The sequence below is a fragment of the Orycteropus afer genome, unplaced genomic scaffold, assembly GCF_000298275.1.
Source record: "Orycteropus afer afer isolate SDZICR_OR568_19922 unplaced genomic scaffold, OryAfe1.0 scaffold00196, whole genome shotgun sequence".
NCBI lineage: Eukaryota > Metazoa > Chordata > Mammalia > Tubulidentata > Orycteropodidae > Orycteropus > Orycteropus afer.
In genome coordinates this window covers 466,296-485,515 of record NW_006921783.1, presented here as the reverse complement: position 1 = coordinate 485,515, position 19,220 = coordinate 466,296, and the positions used below count along the sequence as shown (strand labels likewise).

At 38.3% G+C, this 19,220-nt stretch overlaps 1 protein-coding gene across 1 annotated transcript in view; it reads left to right on the top strand.

Annotated features, from left to right (window-relative positions):
• TRIM37 (tripartite motif containing 37) overlaps positions 1-19,220 on the top strand; it is a 169,340-nt gene that overhangs the window by 104,827 nt on the left and 45,293 nt on the right. Inside the window, exon 18 of the mRNA XM_007947920.2 lies at positions 14,108-14,302. Within this exon, the coding sequence (XP_007946111.1) occupies positions 14,108-14,302 (195 nt within the window). The remainder of the gene's footprint in view (positions 1-14,107; positions 14,303-19,220) is intronic.

Below are 19,220 nucleotides of genomic sequence, written 5' to 3'. Positions count from 1 at the left end.
AAGTCCTAGATTTCACCTCTTTAGGATATTTTCCTGGTAATGGAATTGCTGGATGAAATGGTATTTCTGTTTTGTATTTCCAACTTTTTAAGGAAGTGCCATACTGTTTTCCACAGTGGTTGTACCATTTTACAGTCTTAGCAGTGGTGTATGAGAGTTCACATCTTTTCACACCCTAACCAGCATTTCTTTTTGAACTTTGTTATTATTGCTGGGGTGAGATGATAGCTCATTGTTGTTTTGATTTGTATCTGTCTAATGGCTAATGATCATGAGCATTTCTTTATGTGTTTGTTGGCTGCTGGAATATCTTCTTTGATGAAGTATCTGTTCATATCCTTTGCCCATTTTTGAATTGGATTGTAGTCAAATAATTTCTTTTACAAAGATAAGCTCAAGGCTTGTCCCTGTGAAGCAGAGGTTAAAGATGTCCCAAATGTTCAAATTTTCCAAACTGCTATAGCACTCCATCATCTCTTAATATCTGTTCCTCCTCCACCCGTCAATACTTTCCCTCCTGTCTTAACGTTCTTTATTTCACTATAACATCTCACAGAATTCACACACTGCCAAAGAAATGGCTCACATGGTGTTGGAAGCTGAGAGGCTGGTAAGTCCCAAATTGCGGGTCAGGCGTAGGTCTGGAGAATTCTGACTCACATAGGTGCAGGGCGGGGGGCATCCAAATAGGCAGGTCAGATGACTGGGTACCGTCACAAGTCCTGGGGTAAGATGATGATGAACCAAATGCAGGATCTGGAGCAAGAACTCGACTTTGCCGGCACATTCACATATATACCCTCACAGAAATTAAGTGTGACAAACTGACTCACACCCTCCAACAAGGCAGAGCTCATGATAAATCCCACTCTAAATAGGCATAGAACCTAGGATTTATAATACATCAGGAAATAGAGGACTATAGCTGGAAGGGCCATATTAAGCAGTTCACTGCACTGCAGATTGATTGTTTTTTTGATGTTGAGGTGTTGAAGTTTTCTATAAATTTTAGAGTTAAGTCCTTTGTTGGAAGTGTTGCTGCCAAGCATTTTTTCCCAATCTGTAAGTTCTGTTTTCAGAATATGATTAGGAAAGAGCTGCATCATCAAAGTAAGAGTAACCTTACTGATATGGATAAAGTAAAGTGTTCAAGACCTCCATTTGCTGAAGTGGTATGACTCAAATTGAGGAGAAACAGCTGCAAACATCCATTAATAATAGGAACATGAAATGTACAAAGTATGAATCTAGAAAAATTGGACGTTGTCAGAAATGAAGTGGAACGCATAAAGATTGGTATCCTAGGCATTAGTGAGCTGAAATGGACTGGTTTTGGCCATTTTGAATCAGATAACCATATGATCTACTGTGCCAGGAATGACAATTTGAAGAGGAATGGCGTGGCATTCATCATCCCAAAGGATGTTTCAAGATCTGTCCTGAAATACAATGTTGTCAGTGATAGGATAATACCCATATGCCTATAAGGAAGACCAGTTAATGCAGTTAATGCAAGTAATTTTTAAATTTATGCACCAATGACCAAAGCCAAAGGTGAGGAAATTGAAGATTTTTATCAGCTCCTGCAGTCTGAAATTGACTGAACATGCAATCAAGATGTGTTAATTATCACTGGTGACTGAAATGCAAAAGTTGGAAACAAGAATCACTGGTAGCTGGAAACTTTGGCCTTGGTGACAGAAATAACGCTGGAGATTGCATGATAGAATTTTGCAAGACCAACGACTTATTCATTGCAAATACCTTTTTTCCACAACACAAACGGCAGCTATACACATGGACTTCACCAGATGGAGTACACAGGAATCAGATTACCTACATCTGTGGCAAGAGGTGATGGAAAAGCTCAATATCTTCAGCCAAAACAAGGCCAGGAGTTGAGTGTGGAACAGACCATCAATTGCTTATATGCAAGTTGAACTTGAAGTTGAAGACAATTAAAACAAGTCCATGAGAGCAAAAATATGACCTTGAATATATCCCTCCTGAATTTAGAGACCATCTAAAGAATAGATTTGATGCATTGAACACCACCGAAAACCAAAAGAGTTGTGGGATGACATCAAGAACATCATCCATGAAGAAAGCAAGAGGTCATTAAAGAGATGAGAAAAATAAAGACCAAAATGGGTGTCAGTTGAGACTCTGAAACTTGCCCTTGAACGAAGAGTAGCTAAAGCAAATGGAAGAAATGACAAGATAAAAGAACTGAACAGAAGTTTTCAAAGAGCAGCTTGAGCAGAGAAAGCCAATTACTATAATGAAATGTGCAAAGACCTGGAATTAGAAAACCAAAAGGGAAGAACCCGCTTGGCATTTCTCAACCTGAAAGAACTGAGGGAAACATTTAAGCTTCAAGTTGCAATATTGAAAAATTCTATGGGCAAAATATTGAATGATACAGGAAGCATCAAAAGAAGATGGAAGGAATACACAGAGTCACTGTACCAAAAAACTGGTCACTGTTCATCCATTTCAGGAGGTGGCATATGTTCAAGAACGAATGTTATCGAAGTAAGAAGTTGAAGCCGCACTGAAGGAATCGGTGAAGAACAAGGCTCCAGGAATTGACAGAATATCCACTGAGATGTTTCAACAAACGAATGCCCCACTGGAGGCACTCACTTGATTATGCCACAAGATTTGGAAGACAGCTACCTGCCAACTGACTGGAAGAGATCCATATTTGTGCCCATTCCAAAGAGAGGTGATCCCACAGTATGTGGAAATTATCAAACAATATCATTAATACCGCATGCAAGTAAAATCTTACTAAAGGTAATTAAAAAATGATTGCAGCAGTATAATGACAGAGAACTTCCAGAGATGCAGGCTGGATTCAGAAGAGGATGTGGAACAAAGGATATCATTGCTGATGTCAGATGGATCTTGGCTCAAAGCAAAGAATATCAGAAGTTTACTTGTGTTTATTGACTGTGTCCAAGCATTTGATTGTATGAATCATAACAAATTGTAGATAACATTGAGAAGAATGGGAATACCAAACCACTTAATTGTACTCACAAGGAACCTGTACACAGACCAGGAGGCTGTTGTTCAAATAGAACAAGGGCACACTGCATCATTTAAAATCAAGAAGGGAGTGCATCAAGGTTATATTCTTTCATCAGATTTATTCAAATGCTGAGCAAATAATTCAAGAAGATGGACTATATGAAGAAGAATGTGGCATCAGGATTGGAGGAAGTCTCATTAACAACCTGTGATATGCTATTGACACAGCTTTGGTTGTTGAAAGTGAGGATGACCTGAAACACTTACTCATGAAGATTGAAGACTACAGTCTGCAGTATGGATTACATCTCAATATAAAGAAAACAAAATTTCTCCCAGCTGGACCTATATGCAGCATCACGATAAATGGAGAGAAGATTGAAGTTGTCAAAGACTTCACGTTGCTTGGTTCTACAATCGACGCCAGTGGAAGCAGCAGTCAGGACATCATACGATGTGTAGCTCTGGGCAAGTTGGCTGCAAAAGACCTCTTTCAAGTGCTGAAGAACAAAGATGTCTCCTTGAGGACTAAGGTGCGCCTGACACAAGCCATGATATTTTCATTTGCTTCATATGCATGTGAGAGCTGGATAAAGAATAAAGAAGACTGAAGAAGAGTTGACGCTTTTGAGATGTGGTACTGGCGAAGAATACTGAAAGTACCATGGACTGCTGAAAGAACTAATGGATGTGTCCTGGGGAAAGTATAGCTAGAATGCTTGTTGGAAGCGATAATGGCCAGACGTCGTCTCTCCTAACTTTGGTCATATTGTTAGAAGGGACCGTTCCCTGGAGAAGGATGTCATGTCATGCTTGGTAAGGTATAGAGTCGACGAAAGGGGTTGAAGGCCCTCAATGAGATGGATTGACACAGTGGCTACGGCAGTGGGCTCAAACATAGCTGGGATCGCGGAGCTGGTATGTGACTGGGCGGTGTTTTGTTGTGTTGTGCATAAATGTTGCATGACTGTATTTTGCTACTGATTGTTGAGTATAGTTTTCAAGGCCTTTAATAGTATAGATGAATTTAGACGCTGTCTCAGTATAAAACTGGAAGGTTTAACTGACTGTGTAGGTTATAGAGTATTTTCAGCCTTATGTGTTTCTCTTAGGAGCTCTGGTGGCATAGTGCCTAAGGCATTTGACTGCTAATGAGAAGGCAGGTGGTTCAAACCCACCACCCCTCCTTGGAAGGAAGGTTGTGCAATATACTTCCGTAGAGATACCTACCGCCTTGGAAACTCATGGAGCAGTCATTATGAGTCATTTGTTTCTCTTTTAGTTGTTAGAACTGTCATTTCCTCTTTTGAACTACATTGTGAGGAAATTCTTACATATAACATTTTAACATACTCAGGGCAAATAAGAGGTTATATTTTAAATTAATTACATTTATTCATTCAATAAATATTTACTGTGGACTTTTCCTCAGCTCGGTACCGTTTTAGTGTCTGGTGATACAATATTGAGTAAAAAGGCATCTTTGTTTGTATGGAGCTTATGTTCTGTAATTCTGAAGTCATAATTTGTTCAACACACTTATTTAAAACTTAGTGCCATCAAGTTGGTTCTCATTCATAGTGACCCTAAAGGCCAGAGTAGAAATGTACCATAGGGTTTCCAGAGCTGTACGTTTTTATGGAAGCATACTCTCTTGGAGTAGCTGGTGGATTCAAACCTCCAGCCTTTTGATTAATAGTCAAGCACCTAACCCCTGCACCACTAGGGGTCCTCACATACTTAATATTAGGCACCAAGGTAGTGAGGATACAATAGTAAATCAAACATAGTTAAATTTTCATTATCGTGTTTTGTGGAATTTTTTAATTTGTCAGACATTTGTTGAATGGCTTCCTTAATTTAAGGACTCTAAAAAATGGAAAGAGTAACTACTTTTGTTCATTTATAATCTAAAGGTCAATAGATGTATGAACAATTTTCTAAAATATAATATCCATACAGAAAAGTTCCAAATAATTTATTTAGCTACTCCTTCCTCAAGGAAGTAGAATATAACTCCCCACCCCTTACCTGTGGTTTGTGTTTGGTGACTTGCTTCCAAAGACTGCAATGTGGGAAGAGGGGAAAGTAGCAGAGAAGCCTTACCTCGTGTATCCTTGCTTTAAAGTGTTGAGATTGGCACTTTACATCTGTGGTTATCTTCCTCCCCAAACCCATAAAACGCAGTCTAATCGTCAGGAAAATATACAAACCCAGATTGAGGGACATTGTACAAACTGCTAGACTAATACTCCTCAAAACCGTCAACTTCATTAAAACAAGGAAAGTCTGAGGAAGTGTCACAGACCAGTGGAACCTAAGGAGGTATGACAGCTAACTGTAATGTGGTGTTCTGGATGGGACCTTGGAGCAGAAAAAGGATGTTAGGAAAAAATGAATGAGATCCACATAAAGTATGGAATTTAGGAGCTCTGGTAGTGTCGTGCTTAAGACACTTGGCTGGTGGTTCAAACCCACCAGCCACTCCTTGGAAGGAAGGTTGGGCAATTTACTTCTGTAGTCAAACTGCCTCAGAAGCCCAAGGAGGGGTTGCTATCAGTTGGGTCCAACTTGACAGCACATAACAACATCAATATTGGTTCATTAGTTGTGACAAATGTAGAATGCTAATACTGGGGCAAACAAGGAGGACAGTATAGAAGAACTCTATTAATTATCTGTTTACCTTTTGTGTAAATCTAGAACTGATGTAAAACAAAAGTAAAAAATATGACAGTGAACAAAGGCTGGTTTACGAGTGAAATGAGGCAGACTTACGGAAATGCATTACCTGGGAATGGGTAATATTTGGGAAGTACAGAGTTATCTAAAAAATTATGTCACTTAAGATGTTAAATCTTCTGTTAAAAAGATCTTTTTTATAGAGATGCTATGTATAAAGTAAAATAGTATTTACTTCATAGTTTAATTTTATATGTTGTTGTTGTTGTTATGTGCCCTCGAGTCAGCCCTGACTCACAGCGACCCCTCCTTGGGTTTCCGAGGTGGTATCACTACGGAAGTAGATTGCCCAACCTTCCTTCCGAGGAGTGACTGGTGGGTTTGAACCGCCAGCCTTCTGGTTAGCAGTCAAGTGCCTTAGGCAATATGCTACCAGATATAGGAAGCTTTAAATAATGAGACAGTTTGAAACAAATACTTAGTGACTTAGATGGCCTCATTCCCATAAGAATTGCTTTTAGTTCATTCAGTTATTTTCATTTGGTTGCAAGAGTACTTTTTTTTTTTTTTTTTTTTAATTGTGATTTGTGTGAAAGTTTACAGGGCAAATTCACTTTCCATACAGCTGCTCACAGTTTGTCTCATGACATTGACTGAAATTTCCCACAGTGCAACTCCCCTCCCATTTCCTCCCCCATAGTTACCTCTTTGGTGTGTCCTTCCCTCCATGTATTCCTGCCCCCTGAACTGTCTCTGTGTGCATAGACAGTCCTGTTCTCCCATGATTAATCTCTTCAAGGAGTGTATCTACCTAGTGTAAATGTTCACCTCATATGCCTGTCTTTTGTTTGGCTGCAAGCCATGGGAGTGGGTTCAATTCCAGACCTGATGGGCAGCTAGGAGCCATAGTCTCAGTGGTTCCATCCGGCTCTGTCAGACCAATAAACCTGGTCCCTTTCTAATTTTTAATGATTTTGAGTTTTGTTCCACATTGTTCTCCCACTTTATTCAGGATCTCCTACATAGATCCCCCTCTGAGTGGTTGACAGTGGTAGCCAAGCACCATCTAGTTCTTTTGGTCTTACAGTCCTATAGGCTGGGGACTGCATGGTATACCAGTTGCTTGGACTAATTGTCTCCATGCATCTTTGGTTTTCTTCATTCTTTGCTCTGGATGAGGAGAGACCCATCGTTGCATCTAGATGGCCACTTGGTTGCAAGAGTATTTTTTTTAAATATGTGAAAAGGTAGGTACCAGTCTAATTTAGAATATTAGTTCACTGAATCAACTAAGTAGGAAAAATTTATTTTCTATTTGCTGGTCATGTGTATGATTTATGAAATACTGTATTTTTTTAAATTATTATTTGAGAACTAAAAGATGTTGGCAATACAGCATTTCTTAAACAAATTTACATTGTGCAAGGTTGTTACTCAGAACATTTAATACTTTTTTTTCAGGTTAAAGATTTCTCAGGTTACTCATTTCACAAATATTTAATGAATGACTATTAAGTATGTGATCTTGTGTCACTTAACTGGACACAAGGGTAAGTGAGGATCAGTTTTCCTATCCAACTCTAGTCATTGCAAAACTTTGTAACTACAAATATAGTATGGCATCAGAAATGTAGAGGATAGCTGATTGGGAATGGATAAAGAAAGTCTTCAGAAAGAGAGTGATGCTTGAACTTACTCTTGAAAGATAGGCTAGCAGCCATCTAAGTTCTAAGCCATCTAATGTTCTCTCCTTGTCTGGAGCAAGGAAGAGTGAAGAAAATCAAAGATGCATAGAAACAGTTAGTCCAAAGGCTGTGAGAACTTTAGCCTATATGACTCTGAGACAGGAAAACCTCGATGGGAACTGAGTACCAATGCTAACCACTAAGAAAGGGATAAACATTTGGAGATCCTGGATAGAGTGGGATAAAAATGTACAACATTAAAAAAAACATACAGAAGACCAGGTTTACTGGTTGGGTAGAGACTGGTGAAACCCCCGAGATAATGTTCTCGAGTCACCCTTTAGCCTGGAATTGAACTCACATGCATGGCTTACCTCTCAGCCAAACAATAGACAAGCCTACAAGCTGAACAACTACACCAGGGCAATGTACTCTTTAGAACAATCATCCATGGGAGATTGGAACGGCAACATTTGCACAGGGAGAGTAGGGGGGCAGGAATATATAGGACAGAAGCACATAGGAAAAGGGTAACTACAGGGAGGAAGAGGAGGGAGAGCTGTTACAATTCAAGGAATGTAATCATCGTCACAAAATGTGTATGAACTGTTACGTAAAATGAATCTGCTTTGTAAAATTTCACCCAACTCACGATAAAAAGTTAAAAAGATAAGAAAGAAAAATGGGCTAGGAATTCATTCATTATGAGAGCAGGGAAAGGATGAGATGAAAGCAAAGGCTTTCCAGGCAAATACTGGATTATACTTTTTGGAAACTTCAAATAGTTAAGAGTTTAGTGTGTATGGGGATATATGTGAGCTGGAAACCTTTCTCAGCTAGTGAGTTTGGGGTTTATTTTGCCGGTAGCATGGAACTAGTCTGTTTTCATAGAAAGGCAAATTATGATGTGTCTCAGTGTGAATCTGTTTTTATCCTAGTTGGATTTTGTTGGGCTTAAGAAGTGGCATATAGATTACTTTTTCCCATCAGAGTTGGGAAATTTTCATCCATTCTTCCTGCCTCTTCTCTCCTCTTTTTTGACTCCCGTTATGTATCTGTTGGTCAGCTTGATGGAGCGCGTTCCACAGGTCTCTGAGGCACATTCGTTTTCTTCATTCTTTCTTTTTTTGGGGAAATGCCAGATTAAAACCACAATACAACTGTATACCTGCCCCAATTGTTTATATTTTAAAAGCAGACAATGCTAACTGTTGAAAGCATGTGGAGGAATGGAAGTTTTCATACCTTGTTCATGAGATTGTAAGTTGATACCACTACTTTGGAAAGCTGTTGGGCATTATCTTCTAAAGCTGAACATACATATACTTCTGACTCCACTAGTTCCAGTTTTTATCAGTAGATCTGTCTGAGAATTTTCACAGCAGCATCATTCTTTTTTTTTTTTTTTTTTTTAAGTTTTAAGAAAAGCAAATTTAATTCATAACAAAATAAAGGATGTTAAAAAGAAGAGTAGACTGGAAAAATTGTTTGGAATTACACTCTGTAGAGTCTTGGCTGTCTTGCTAATGCACATGGGCACTGTGATAAGATGAGCTCCTGTAGATCCTTGTGACAGTTTAGCAAGATTAATCTGGCTTGGTACAAGAAGAGAGTTACCACAAATTTGTTTTCTTATGTGTTGTAATTTGATTTTTTCATGTGAACTTGAGGAGGATTTATCTGCTTACAATCTCATTGGCTTTATTGTTATTTATTTATTTTTCTACTCTCTCCCCCCCCACACACACACACACACCCCTGGTAACCAACAAAGAAAGGTTTATTCCAAACATAAACCTTCCTTTGACTTTTTATTGTTATTTTTTTATTGAGATGAAATTCACATAGCAAAAGTAATTGCTTTAAAGTGAATAAAAAATTCGATACATATTCACAATGCTGTGCAATCACTGCCTCTATCTAGTTGCAAAACATGTTTGTCATCCCAAAATGAAATCCTGCACCTATTGAACAGTTCTCTCCCTTCCCTGATAACTACCACGATTTTAAAGTGAAATGGGGAATACTTTTTTTGCTTTTTTATAGAAACCATTTTTGTAAGTGATTATAGAGGTTGTGAAGAAAAGTTGGCAGTGAAATGATAATTCTTAGAAGAGATTGTTGAAGAGGGAAAAAAGATGTAAATATGGGTGAAAATTGTAAGTTATTAATTAACCTTAAGCTTCTGAATAATGAAACTTTTCTCATAAGTTGTTTCTACTGATTGTCTTTGAAATACCCAAATCTAGTCAAGTCTTAATTATTTTATATTTCCTGCTTTAAGACTTTTCCTGCTGTGGGAATTCAAATCCAAGGGAGCAAATACCTTAGAATAACTTTGTGCAGAGAGACTAAAAAACTGACCCAGAGTCACTCTAAAAGACATTGAGTTTATGAGTTTATTAGGGAATCTTATAGAAAGGCAGTGCTGCATCCAGCGGTGGCGGCTGGTCACTGTCTCCTGAGTCTGCACCCCCCTCCTAATCTATAGTCATTTATACGGTAGTAGACCAGTCACAAGGAGGCTTGAGTGACAAGCCAGACTAGTCTGGCTGGCAGCCAGTGCAGGTGGTCAACTTCCCTCTGGAGGTATTGCAAGATGTTTCAGCCAATAAGGAATTTCTTTACATTGGTGGTCGTAAGTAGGTGTTCCTTCCTGAAAAGATTCCCTAGGAATGTATAGGGAGGGAAATCCAAAGAAAGGGAGTATAAAGTTTAGGATGGCCAAGCAGGAGCTACTTTAGGGTGTTTGAAGGCCTGTATCATACACCTGCATGTAACAACTTTTTAAAACATACATTTTTTGTTTTGCCTTCTATTTTTTTCAATTGTAAAAATACGTACAACAAAACATTGCCAGTTCAGTAATTTTTACTTGTGAAATTGATTATATTAATTGATTATATTCAACCATTCACCAATCTTCTGTTCCAAATTATTCCACCACCATTAAAAGAAAACCAGTGACCCTAAGCAATGACTTCCCCTTTCCCTCTCCTTCCCACCTCTGGTAACAGCTATTAAGCTTTGGTCTCTATATACATTTGCCTATTTCATATAATCATATAGTATTTGTTCTTTTATGACTAACTTATTTTAATCAGCATAATGTTTTCAAGGTTTATCTGTGTGGTAGCATGTATCTGGCTGAGTAATGTTCCATTGTATGTATGTACAGTATATATTTATGCCCTCATCTGTGGATGGACCTTAAAGGCTGTTTTTACCTTTTGGCTATTGTGAACAGTGCTGCAGTGAACACAGGTGTACAGGTGTCTAGTGTGGCCCTGTTTTCATGTCCTTTGGGTATATACCTGGGATTGCTGGTATTTTCACTTGTGGTGGTTCTTTGTTTCACTTTTTGAGGAATTCTCAAACTGTTTGCCACAGGGACTGTACCATTTTACATTCCCTCCATCTGTGGATAAGGTTTCCAGTTTCTTTACCTTCTCACCGACTGACACCAGTAGTTTTCTATTTGTGTGTGTATGGGAGGGGATCCTTTTTATTTTTTAACATAGCCATTCTACTGGGGGTCGGGTGGTGTCATCATGGTTTTTATTTGCTTCTCCTTCCTGTCTAAAGATGATTGAGCACTTTTTTGTGTGTGCTTATTGACCTTTTGCATATCCTTTTTGTTGAAATGAAATGTTGTTTCTTTAGCATATATTTTTTTTATATACAGTCTTTTTTTTTTTTTTTTTCAGTGTTCCCTCCCCTCCTCTCCCACCCCTGGCAACCAACAAAGAAAATTTCCCTCCATATATAAACCTTTCCTTGACCCTCCACAACAACAAACTAACACTATATTTGTCCTTCTGTGATTGACTTACTTTACTCAGCATAATGTCTTCCAGTTCAACCATATTATTGCGGTGTTTTGTAGACTCTACATTATTCTTTAGTGCATCATAGAATTCCAGTATGTGTATGTACCATAGTTTGGTCATCCACTCTTCTGCTATAAATCTTAGAGACAAGTCCCTTGCCAGATATGAAATTATCGGCAAATATGAATTTGTTGCTGTCATTTTTGTTATGTGCTTTTTCATGATGTCAATTTCTTTGTTCCATATAATTTTCTGTGCTGAGCTTGTTTTGTTTATGAATTGTGTTATCACTTCCTTCATTGCTATTGTTTTAGTATTTGCTGAATGTTTATGCTGGTCCTCTTTTTTGATGTGAAGGTTTATCATTTTCCTTTGAGGTTACCCTGTTATTTATAGTTTTCTTCCCAAGTTTAGAACAGTCAGTTCTATCTTGTAGTTGTCTTGATTTCCCTACCATCTAGAAGTTCTATAACAACATAATTTTTTCCCACTTTTTGGTTTGTAGTTGTTGTCATTTGTCAATTGATGTCTCTGGTTCCCTGTTTACAATCTTGTAGGCTCATTTACTTTGGATACTTCCATAGCTGGGTTGGTTTCTGGGTTATATCATCATGTGTGTTAAGGGTCAGTTGTTGTTGGCTGTTGTTGGTTCTCTGTCCAGAGGGCTCCGTTTGTCATCTCTTGTAAGGTTGGTCTGGTTTTAACAAATTCTCTTAATTTCTGCTTACCTCGAAATGTCCTAATTTCACCATCATATTTGAGGGACAGTTCTGCTGGATAACGAATTCTTGCTTGGGAATTTTTCTCCTTCAGTGTTTTATACATACCATCCCATTGTCTTCTCGGCTCCATAGTTTCTGCCGAGAAATCCGAGCTTAGTCTTATTGGTTGCCCCTTGTAGGTAACTTTTCGTTTTTCTTGTGCTGCTCTCATGATTATTTCCTTATCTTTGGTTTTGATAAGTTTGATGATGATATGTCTGGCTGATTTTCTTTTAGGATCTATCCTGTTGAAGGTTCGTTGGACTTCCTGAATAAATACATTCTCATCTTTCATCATACCATGAAAACTCTCTTGCAACAAATCTTCGACAATTTTCTCTGTGGTTTTATTTGTCTCTTTCTGTTCTGGAATTCCAATCACACGTACGTTATTCCTTCTGATACTATCCCACACGAACCGTAGCTTTTCTTCATTATGTTTAGATCTTTTTTCTGATTGATCCCTTTCCAAAGAAGTGTTCAGGTATTTGCCTTCAATCTCCCTAATTCTGTCTTCCATTGATTCAATTTGCTCCTTTGCCCATTCAATGTCTTATCTATTTCTGATAATTTAGTATTAATCTTCTGGATTTCTGTGTGTGGATTTTGTATCATTTCTAATTTTTCATTTATTTTGTCATTTTGTTCTTGTATTGTCTTTCAAAATTGTTCTAGGGTTTTCCTTGATCTTTCTCTCAATTTGTTGAAGAAACCCAAATATGATTCTTTTGAATTCCTTATCAGGGAGTTCTAATGCTGCTTCTTCCTCAGGGATGTGTTTTGGGCCTGTATCCTGGTCCCTTGTTTCTCCTGCTTTTATCTTGCTTCTTTGTGGGGACTGATGCTCTGTTGTCTCCGAGACATTGTGACTTTTTTGTGTTTCTGTTTAATTGGTGATTGTATGTTGGAGTGACTTACCCACAATTTTTTTCTTTGTTTTGTTTGTATGTTATCTATTCAAGCATGGTATTGTGCTCCTCTGTTCGCTAGTTGACAGCACAAGCTCACCACCTGTCTGCTTTCCTATTGTCAGCTTCTTGTATGTCCCTGCCAATGTTGGCAAACAGAGCCTATTCTTAGGTCCCTGGAATCCAAATGAGAATGCTGTCACTTTGAAATCCAAAATGGTTGCCACTTGTAAAGATTCCAAATGGCTGTGCCCTCGGTCACTTTAAATACCCAAAATGACCGCCACCTGTAAACATTCAAAATGGCTACATCCTCGGTCACTTTAAATATCCAAAATGGCTGCAGCATGTAAACAATCAAAATGGCTGTGCCTTCCGGACAGTGGAAAGTCAGTAGCTCAGGTTGTCTCCATCCTTGCTGTTTCCCTCCCTAGGCCATCAGTGCAGTTGTCCCTGCAGCCCTTGGTGACCAGGGCTGATCTTTAGGTCAATCCTCAGGTCCCAGCACCACTTGGAAATATTCAGGCTGTTGTTCCCATCAGAGTAGCTGATAGTCCGCAGCTCCGAGTGTCTGTGTACTCATTGTTTTTATTCAGGTTTTCTACTAGCTGGTGCCTAATCCACTTATGTATAGTTCCTTTCAAAGCTCAGGGCTCCAGGATTATCTTCTGTATCCCTGTCAAATGGTTTTTCTTTTCTTTGTTGAAGAGGGTCTGTGTCGCTTGTCTGCCTATTCCTCCATCTTCTCTTTAGCATATTTTTAAGTAGCTTTATTGAAGGAGTTTTAACCAGCACTTCTGTATGTAAATATACTAGGCACTAGAGGAAGATAAGATTTTGTCCTTGGCTTAAGGAGCTCAGTCCAACAGGTGGTATAGACATCTATTTAGACCTGTCTGTAGGAGCTCTGGTGGTGTAGTGCCTAAGGCATTTGACCGCTAACCAGAAGGATAGGGGTTCAAACCCAATAGCCACTCTCGGAAGGAAGACTGGGCAATCTACTTCCGTAGAGATACCGCCTCGGAAACCCAAGGAGGAGTTGCTGTGGGTCGGAACAGACTTGACGGCAGTGAGTTTATTTTTAATAAGTCATTAACCAGTTCAGTTTGAAACTGACAGCAACCAATTTGCATTTTGCTTTTAATTATGGTTAAATTTGTGCAGATACATAGCATATATCTTGTACTTTTCTATTTCTCTTGCAGGTAGTACTCATGGCTTTGTGGGTGCCGGAAGCAGAATGTCAAGAAGAGCACATTTATGTTCTGCCACTACCAGTAGTTTATTAGACATTGATCCATTAATTTTAATACATTTGTTGGACCTTAAGGACAGGAGCAGTATGGAAAACTTATGGGGCTTACAGCCTCGCCCACCTGCTGCACTTTTGCAGCCCACAGGTAAAATAATAATAATTTTCCCTTTTTCTATGCTTCTCTAAAAGAGCGCTTGAATTTTAATCTAAATGTTACAATTAAGTGGTGGAACTTTGTATATTTCTGTAGCAAATTGATTTTCTCTTTTCCATTAACGTATATTTTACAGAAATTACATTTTTATTAACCAAAATAATTTTTGTTGTTCAGAAGTTTTTCCAAAACAAGATAAAAATTTTTCATATGATTTTCAATTTAGTTCAAGGCTACTTGATAGTTTGATTCATAGGAAGTATACTTGTCTTCTTTGTAAATAGGCTTAGAATAGCGTTTTGCAGACCTCATGATTCCCTAACTTATTATTGGAACTGTGTCTAGATTGAACATGGAAAAAGATGGTGTTTTCCTGCTTTGATGTTTAGTATCCTAAAAATGTCTACCCACTTGGCCAATAATGTTACATGTGCAAAGAGAAATTACGTTTGTGTTAATTGTAATGAAATGGTTTGTATTGTTGCAGGTGAACTTTTTGGAACTCTTAGAACCATTTTTGATAGCTAAGGATTTACCTTTAGAAGCTACATTCTAAAATTCTTTTATGCTGGAAGACTTTCTGAAATATACTGAGCATTTTCTAACTTTCTTGATCAATAGTTTTATACACATCAAATCAATGATTTAAAACAGTGATTTTGAACGTTGTTTGAAGCAGCAGAACTCATTTTACAAACGAAGTCTAAGCCAGTATAGGAAGTAGAACTGGAGGAACTCTAGTGAGAAAAGGATTCAGACTCAATTTTTTTTTTCTTTTGGAAATTCTTTTTTTTTAAATTGTGATTTCGGTGAAAATTTACAGAGCAAATTCACTTTCCTTACAGCAGGTCACATATACTTTGTTTCATAACATTGACCACAACGCAACAGCTTCCCTCCCACTTCCTCCCTATAGTTACCTCTTCCCAGTGTCCATCCCTCCATGCACTCCTGCCCCCTGAGCTGTCTCCCTGTGCATAAGCAGCCCTTCTTTCTCCCATGATTGTTCTCTCCAAGGAGTGTATCTACCTCAGGTAAATGTTCAACTCATATACCTGTCTATTGTTGGCTGGAAGTCACAGCTGTGGGTTCAATTCCAGACCTGAATGGCAGCTAGAGGCCATAGTCTCAGTGGTTCCACCAGGCTCTATCGGACCAGCAAACCTGCCCCCCCCCTTTTTTTTCCTCCAAATGATTTTGAGTTTTGTTCCATATTGTTCTCCCTCTCTATCCAGGATCTCCTTCATAGATCCCCTTCCAAGTGGTTGACATTGGTAGCCGGGCACCATCTTGTTCTTTTGGTCTCATAGTCATATAGGCTGCAGATCAGATGGTGTACCAGTGCTAGGACTAATTGTTTCCATGATTTTTTGGTTTTCTTCATTCTTCTTTGCTCTGGACGAGGAGAGACCCATCGTTGAATCTAGATGGTAGTTTGTAAGCTTTTAAGACCCCAGTCACTACTCGCCAAAGTAGAAGGTGGAACAATGTTTTGTGTACTATGTTATGCTAATTGAGCTTGATGTGCCCTGCAACTACGGTCCCAAGCCCACAGGTTTAACTACTAGGTCCCTCTTGGTAGCTACAGAGGCTAGTTCTTTTAGGTCTCTCACTTCCTAAGGTATACATCCTAGAAGTCTGGGGCTTATCAGTTTGAAAGACTGTCTCCAACTAGGTTATAAAACCTTTGCCTGTAATTGATGATCTAAGTACAATTTGTAAATACTTACAATTTTGTAGCACTTACCACATTATATATAATTTTACATTTTTTTTCTGATGCATTATTGTAGAAATCTTGGAAAATATAGAAACTTGTAAAAAAGAAAGTAAAAGCAACCTAGTTCTTTTGATCCACAAAGAAATACCCTGCCACACACATGTAAGTGGTAATAACCAGTGTTGTTGGCAAAGGCCTAGTGAAACCGACAAGTTCTGGTTCTTTAGGTGGACATGTAAAGTGGTATAACCTTTCTGAAGGACAATTTTGTGGTCAGTTGAATTATCCCTACCTTTAAACAAGTGGTGCTGTGGTTAAGCACCTGGCTGCTGATAGAGTGCTCCAGGGTTCAAACCCACCAGCTGCTCCACAGGAACAGGTTTGGATTAAGCCTTGGAAATCCTTTGGGGCAGTTCTACTCTGTCCTGTAGAGTCACTGTGAGTCACAATTGCCTTGATGACAATGGGTTTGATTAGGTTTTGGTTACCTATTAAGTGATTTTGCTTCTGTCTTTTAAACTAGTATTATCATTTTCCGATTTTCATTTGGAGATGTTTGAAAATAATACATCAATAAAGTTACATGGTTTAATGATAAAATGGCATATTTTATAGACAGGTAAAATCACGTTTTTGAAAAAAATTTAATGCCATCTGGATAAAGAATGCAAATTATGTGTAGAGAATAAGAGCATAGTTCTCTAAAAACTTAGTTTTCTATAAAATGAATTATATAAATGAATGAGAGAACCTCGGCTTCAAATCCAGGTGACTAAAATCCTAATGAAGATATAAGGGAGTAGGGGAAATAGGAGACAGAGAGCAAGGTCATGGGTTTAAACATAGCAGTGGTGTGTCAAGGTGAACATGCCTGATAGAAATCTCTAAAATTAACTGGAATTCAAGGAATTATTTTCCTAGAAGTAGTATTGGATAATTAAAACTAAGGATGTGAGATTGCAAGAGACTTTGGGGAATTTGAAGAGAAGGAAAAAAAGGGGACCTAGGCCATAATCTATAATCTTGGTGAACATCTGTTTAGTGAAAACAGGCTTCAGGAAGATGAACCAAATAAACCATCTTCAGAAAGGAGAAAAACCAGAAGAAGAGAGTTACGGAAGCCAGAAGAAAATAACCTATCTAAGTGGGGTTGTTAACAAAAGCTAATGTTGGGGAAAGATTCAGTTTTCTTACTTGAATTTTGATGTTTATATTGATTCTTCATGTATACTTCAAATTGTTTTTAGTGAATGCCTGCTATTTTAGGCTGGATTTTGTAGAGGAGCTGGCTCACAGGGCTGAGGGAGCTGGTAAATCCCAAAATCTGTAGGTCACGCAGCAGGCTTCTGGCTCCTTTCTTTAGAACTAGAGTTCATGGGATGAAGAACTGAATGTACAATCAAGAGATAGAGTGTAAGCAGCTTTGCCAGAACATCCGTGTTTTGGATGCAGGCCATGTTCCCAAGGAAACTCCCCTTTTAACTGATTGGCTGTTCACATAAGATTACAAAATGGATGGTGATTATATTATGTCTGCCACACTCCTGAGAATCATAGCCAAGTTGACACATAACCTTAACAATAACATTGGCTTGTGTCAGATACATTGTGAGTCCATGTTTTTAACCACTATAAAAGGCATCAGGGAATGAACAGCAAGTAATCTAGCTGAACCAGATTTTGAGAGAAATTTAATAGTAAATAGAACTAGAAGCCAAGTTGGGACCATTCTGTGGAGGGTCTTACATACTAGCCTGAGGAATTTGTTCGTAGTAGGCAGTAGGGAGCCATTGCTTTATTTCAGGAGTGATTTCATTCAGGCTGTTTTAGAAAGACAATGCTGAGAAAAACATCAAAAATGTAAGTTTAGCCAGGGGATTGTTGTAGGCATTTATTTATTTCAGTGGTTCCTAGTATAAGAGTACAGATTCATATTTGTCTATATATTTCTTCAATCATCCCATACTTAAAACTACAACTATGACGTGCAGCTGGGGTAAGGTCTTCAGAATTTTCAGATGTTAAAAAAAAAGTTTTACTCATTTTCCAGGGAATACCTTAATGTAGGCTATATATGATTATGATCTTATTGCAGGGTTGCAGTAATAATATTTAGGACTTCACGGAGTTACATCTGTAGAAAGACATGATGGAGAAGCTCAATATCATCAGTCAGAACAAATCCAGGGGCCAACTGGAACAGACTTATCAATTGCTTATATACAGGTTAAGTTGAAGCTGAAGAACATTAAATCCACGAGAGCCAAAATATAACCTGGAATATATCCCACCTGAATTTAGAGACCATCTGAAGAATAGATTTGATGCATTGACCACCAATGACCGAAAACCCAGATGAGTTGTGGGATGACATCAAGGACGTTATATATGAAGAAAGCAGAAGGGCATTAAAACGATAGGAAAGGAGGAGGGGATCAAAATGTATGTCAGAATAGACTCTGAAACTTGTCTTTGAATGGAGAATAGCTAAAGCAAATGGAAGAAATGATGAGGTAAGAGATGAACAGAAGATTTCAAAAGGCAGTTCCAGAAGACAAAGTATTATGACATGTGCAAAGACCTGGAGTTAGAAAACAAGAAGAGAAGAACATATTTGTTATTTCTCAAGCTGAAAGAACTGAAGAAAAAATTCAAGCCTCAAGTAATAATATTGAAGGATTCTATGGGCAAAATATTTAACGATACAGGAAACACTGAAAGAAGATTGAAGGAATACACAGAGTCATTGTACCAAAAAGAATTGGTTGACGGTCACTATTTTAGGAGGTAGTAGATGATTATGGAATCATCTTATGGTTTGAAGGAAGAAGTCGAAGCTGCACTGAAGGAATTGGCAAAGAACAAGGCTCCAGGAATTGATGGAATACCCATTGAAATGTTTCAGTAGATGAATGCAGTGCTGGAGATGCTCGCACTTTTATGCCAAGAAATTTGGAAGACAGTTACCTGGCCACCTGACTGGAAAAGATCCATATTTGTGCCTATTCAAATGAAGGGTGATTCCAAAAGACCGCTACAAAGAAAACTATAAAAAAACTACTTCAAGAAACCCTAAGAGATCTACATAAATGGAAGACCATCCCATGCTCGTGGATAGGAAGATTGAACATTGTGAAAATGTCAGTTCTACCCAAAGCAATCTATGCATTCAATGCAATCCCAATCCAG